The 5,524-nt window shown below is 54.3% G+C and overlaps 1 protein-coding gene across 1 annotated transcript; it reads right to left on the bottom strand.

Annotated features, from left to right (window-relative positions):
* Positions 1–190: 190 nt before the first annotated feature.
* VPS52 (VPS52 subunit of GARP complex) lies at positions 191–5,303 on the bottom strand (the record flags this gene model as incomplete). The annotated part of the gene is given in 6 exon segments (XM_029965582.1): positions 191–331; positions 452–509; positions 1,558–1,690; positions 1,779–1,879; positions 4,498–4,648; positions 5,131–5,303. Coding segments are annotated over 6 exon segments (757 nt in total), but the record flags the coding sequence as incomplete, so codon positions are not given.
* Between the last annotated feature and the right edge of the window lie 221 nt (positions 5,304–5,524).

Raw genomic sequence — 5,524 nt, 5'->3', positions numbered from 1 at the left:
TGCCCTCCACTGTGCTCCCAGTCACTCCCAGTCGCTCCCAGTACTCCCTGTCCCTCCAGTCCCTCCCACTCCCTTCCCTTCCCGCTCCCCTCCAGTCCCTCCCGCTCCCTCCTAATCCCCTCCCAGTCCCTCCCAGTCCCTCCTACTCCGCTCCCGATCCCTCCCAGTCCGTCCCAGTGCCCCCACTGACCACTGATGGTCGCTTCTTCTGTGCCTGCCCGTTGATGGACGATGATGGGCCCTTCGAGCTCGGCGGGCGCGATGACGTTGCCGCGGTTGCCGAGGGTGAACACGGTGTTCCTGTTCTTCAGGGACGGCTTGGAGAAGAACCGTGCCAAGGTCAAGGAATCTTGGGATGGCCCCCAGCGTTGTGTCCTCCCCCCCCCCCGCCCGGAATTCCCGGGGAAACCCCCTCCCCCAGATCTCCTGGGTAATTTCCAGAGATATCCTTCCCTTGGCCCCTGTCACTCGACGCCATCAGGGTCGTCCTTCTCCGCCACCTCCTCGTACTGGGGATGAGGAAAAAACAGGGAAAAAAAAGGTGGGATGAGATTCCCAAAGGCTCTGGGAGGGGCCTCTCCTGCTGAAAAAGCGGGATTGGAGGCTCGGGATGCCCGGGGAGCGCCGGGATCCCGCCCGGGGGCGGCCGGATTCCCGCCGGGATCGCGAGGAGGCGACGGGGGGAGGGAGGAACTCGGAGCTTCCCCGGGGGTTCCAGGTGGGATCCATCCCAAAATACCCCCAAAATTCCCTCTAAAATCCTCTCAGCATCTCAAAAATTGGGATAAGCCCCCAAAAGTTGGGATCAGCATCCCAAAATTCCCTAAAAACCCCAAATTCCCACCTGGATCTTCAGCCAACAAATGACACAGGAAGGAACGTGGATCTTCCTCAGCAATTCCAGGTGGGATCCATCCCCAAAAAAACCCCCCAAAATCCCTCCAAAACCTTCTTAGCATCTCCAAAATCAGGATAACCCCCCAAAAGTTGGGATTAGCATCCCAAAATTCCCTAAAAAAACCCCAAATTCCCACCTGGATCTTTACCCGCAGGATTGAACATGGATCTTCCCCAGGGGATTCCAGGTGGGATCCATCCCCAAAAAAAACCCCAAAATTCCCTCCAAACCCCTCTCAGCACCCCAAAAATTGGGATAACCCCTCGAAAATTGGGATCAGCATCCCAAAATTCCCTAAAAATCCCCCGGATATGGCCTCCAAAATCTGGATCTTCACCCCACGAACTCCCCATGGGATGGAAGTGTGGAGCTTCCCCAGGGAATTCCAGCTGGGATCATCCCCAAAAAACCCCCCAAATCCTCTTCCAAAACCCCCTCCAGCATCGTCAAAAATTGGATAAACCCACTTCGAAAATTGGAATCAGCATCCCAAAATTCCCTAAAAACCCCCATAATTCCCACCAGATCTTCCCAGGGAATTGTTCGTGGCTTTCTTCCCCGACGGATCCAAGTGATCCATCCCATAAAATCCGCCCCCAAAACAACTCCCAGCCCCTCCCCCGCCCCTCCAGCATTCCCAAATCCCCCAGAATTCCCACCTGGATCTTCATGAGGCGCCCGGTGTAGGATTTGAAGTAGGAGAAGTAGATCCTGCTGACGGTCTCCACGTACTGATCCCGTAATTCCTGCGCCACGTTCCGCTCGTTCCCCAGCAGGAACTGGTAGAAAAACCTGGAATTCCGGGATTTTTCCCAGCTCTGTCGGGATCCAGGCCCCCGAAATTCCCACCCTGGGGGGGTTTTTTTTGGGAATTGCTCACTTGTATTTGAGGAGGGAGTTCTGGGGGATCTGGTAGTTGGTCATGGGCTTGCGGAAGGAGTAAATCTTCTGCAGGACGAATTCCCGGATTTTGGTGACGGCCTGCGGGAATTTCGGGATGAAAGAAGGGATTTGGGTGCTCCCAGTCCATCCCAGTTCCTCCCAGTACATCCCAGTATCCTCCAGTTTGTGCCAGGGCCTCCCAGTCCCTCCCAGTGTCTCATCCTGAGCAGGAATTCCTGAATTTTGGGGATGGATTTGGGATAAAAGGGAGGATTTGGGAGGACTTCCAGTTCATCCCAGTTCTTCCCAGTTCCTCCCAGTCCATCCCAGTTCATCCCAGTCCGTCCCAGTTCCTCCCAGTCCATCCCAGTACCCTCCAGTTTGTGCCAGTGCCTCCCAGTCCCTCCCAGTGCCTCATCCTGAGCAGGAATTCCTGGATTTTGGGGATGGATTTGGGATAAAAGGGGGGATTTGGGAGGGGCTCACAGGGCTCCCAGTTCCTCCCAGTTCATCCCAGTCCATCCCAGTACCCTCCAGTTTGTGCCAGTGCCTCCCAGTCCCTCCCAGGGCCTCATCCTGAGCAGGAATTCCTGAATTTTGGGGATGGATTTGGGATAAAAGGGGGGATTTGGGAGGGGCTCACGGGGCTCCCAGTTCATCCCAGTTCCTCCCAGTCCATCCCAGTATCCTCCAGTTTGTGCCAGGGCCTCCCAGTGTCTCCAAACTCTTCCTCTGGGAATGGAATTCCCGGATTTTGGGGATGGATTTGGGATAAAAGGGGGGATTTGGGAGGGGCTCACAGGGCTCCCAGTTCCTCCCAGTCCATCCCAGTTCCTCCCAGTCCATCCCAGTATCCTCCAGTTTGTGCCAGTGCCTCCCAGTGTCTCCAAACTCTTCCTCTGGGAATGGAATTCCCGGATTTTGGGGATGGATTTGGGATAAAAGGGAGGATTTGGGGGGGCTCCCAGTTCATCCCAGTTCCTCCCAGTTCATCCCAGTACATCCCAGTATCCTCCAGTTTGTGCCAGTGCCTCCCAGTCCCTCCCAGCTCTTCCTCCAGGGATGGAATTTCCGGATTTTGGGGATGGATTTGGGATAAAAGGGGGGATGTGGGAGGTCTCCCAGTTCATCCCAGTCCGTCCCAGTTCTTCCCAGTCCATCCCAGTGCCCTCCCACTGTGTTTTATTGGGCTCCCCTTGCAACTCCAGCCATTCCTTGGAATTCTGGCCATTCCCTGGAATTCCGGGACCATCCCCAGGAATTTTGGGGTCTCCCCACCTCGATCTTGCCTCCCAGTTCCTCCCAGTGCTCCCAGTTGCCCTCCCACTGTTTTTTTCGGTTCCCCTGGGAATTCTGGCCATCCCTTGGAATTCTGAGCATTCCCTGGAATTCTGGGACCATCCCCTGGAATTCTGGGAGCATTCCCAGGAATTCTGGAGTTTCCCCACCTCGATCTTCTCCACCCTGTTCTGGGCTTTGCCTCCCAGTCCCCTCCCAGTGGCTTTTTGGGTTCCCCTTGGAATTCCGGCCATCCCTTGGAATTCTGGGCATTCCCTGGGATTCTGGGTATCCCTTGGAATTCTGGGATTGTTCCTGGGGATTTCTGGAACCTTCCCACCTTGACCTTGACCTTCTCCAGGCCGTGCTGGCCACTCACTCCCAGTGCCCTCCCAGTGCCCTCCCACTGGTTTTTTGGGTTCTCCTTGGAATTCTGAGCATTCCCTGGAATTCTGAGCATTCCCAGGAATTCCGGGCATTCCCAGGAATTCTGGGCATTCCCAGGAATTCCCACCTTGACCTTGAGCTTCTCCACCCTGTTCTGGGCAGGCCACTCACTCCCAGTGCCCTCCCAGTGCCTTCCCCCTGGTTTTTTGGGTTCCCCTTGGAATTCTGGCCATTCCCAGGAATTCTGAGCATTCCCTGGAATTCTGGCCATCCCTTGGAATTCTGGGACCATCCCCTGGAATTCTGGGAGGATTCCCAGGAATTCTGGAGTTTCCCCACCTTGATCTTCTCCACCCTGTTCTGGGCTTTGCCTCCCAGTCCCCTCCCAGTGGCTTTTTGGGTTCCCCTTGGAATTCCGGCCATCCCTTGGAATTCTGGGCATTCCCTGGAATTCTGGGTATCCCTTGGAATTCTGGGATTGTTCCTGGGGATTTTTGGAACCTTCCCACCTTGACCTTGACCTTCTCCAGGCCGTGCTGGCCACTCACTCCCAGTGCCCTCCCAGTGCCCTCCCACTGGTTTTTTGGGTTCTCCTTGGAATTCTGAGCATTCCCTGGAATTCTGAGCATTCCCTGGAATTCTGAGCATTCCCTGGAATTCTGGCCATTCCCAGGAATTCCCACCTTGACCTTGAGCTTCTCCACCCTGTTCTGGGCTGGCCACTCACTCCCAGTGCCCTCCCAGTGCCTTCCCCCTGGTTTTTTGGGTTCCCCTTGGAATTCTGGCCATTCCCAGGAATTCTGAGCATTCCCTGGAATTCTGGGCATTCCCAGGAATTCTGGGACCATTCCCTGGAATTCTGGGAGCATCCCCAGGAATTCTGGAGTTTCCCCACCTTGATCTTCTCCACCCTGTTCTGGGCTTTGCCTCCCAGTCCCCTCCCAGTGGCTTTTTGGGTTCCCCTTGGAATTCTGAGCATTCCCTGGAATTCTGGGCATTCCTTGGAATTCTGAGCACTCCCAGGAATTCTGGGCATTCCCAGGAATTCCCACCTTGACCTTGAGCTTCTCCAGGACGTGCTGGACGTCGGCACAGGCGAGGGTGTCGCGGAATGCCTGTTCCTTCACCGCCTCGATCTTCCCGTTCAGCTCCCGCAGCTGCTCCAGGAATTCCGGCTCCGTCACCGGCACCTCCAGGATCACGCTGGGGGGGCACAAAACGTTCCCAAAAAAAGACCCAAAACGGCCCAAAAAATCAGCAAAAATTCGGAAAAAAAATCCGCAAAAATTCGAAAAAAAATTCCCGAAAATTCGAATAAAAAATCCTCCCAAAAATCCTCAAAAAATCCAAAAAATGCCAAAAAATCCCCAAAACGTCCCAAAAATGCCAAAAAATGCCCCAAAAACATCGCTAAAAAATCCCCCAAAAGCCAAAAAATCCACCAAAATCCGCAAAAATCCCCAAAAATCCCCAAAACATCCCAAAAAATCAAAAAAAAATCCCAAAAAAATCCACAAAAATCCCCCAAAAAATCCTCAAAAATCCCCCCAAAAATCCCCCGAAAATCCCAAAAAATCCCCAAAAAATCCCCAAAAAAATCCCAAAAAATCCCCCAAATCCCAAAGAATTCCAAATATCCCGAATCCCACTTTTTCCCCTCAGAATTCCATGTTTTCCCCTCCCACCTGATCATGTTGGGGGGCACGACGAGCTCGTCCAGGAGGCTCCCGAGGCGCTCCCGGATTTCCCGACGGTTGCGCAGCCGGAGGTTCATGGCCACGGATTGGTCCTGGAGAGCCCGGATCTCCCAGCTCAGGCTGCTCAGGTCGCTCTGGAACGAGCTCAGCATCTGCTCCATGCGCTGGGGGGACAGTTTGGGGACATTTTGGGACATTTTGGGGACATTTGGGGCCATTTTGGGGCAATTTGGAGACATTTCGGGGCAATTTTGAGGCCATTTTGGGTCACTTTGGAGCCATTTTGGGACCATTTGAGGCTGTTTAGAGGCACTTTGGGATCATCTGGGGACACTTTGGGATCATTTGGGGACACTTTGGGATCATTTGGGGACACTTTGGG

This window comes from Manacus vitellinus, unplaced genomic scaffold (genome assembly GCF_001715985.3).
Source record: "Manacus vitellinus isolate BGI_N305 unplaced genomic scaffold, ASM171598v3 ctg7180002429333_pilon, whole genome shotgun sequence".
Classification (NCBI taxonomy): Eukaryota; Metazoa; Chordata; class Aves; order Passeriformes; family Pipridae; genus Manacus; species Manacus vitellinus.
Note: the sequence above shows the minus strand (reverse complement) of the source record. Positions and strands in the feature narration are given on the sequence as shown.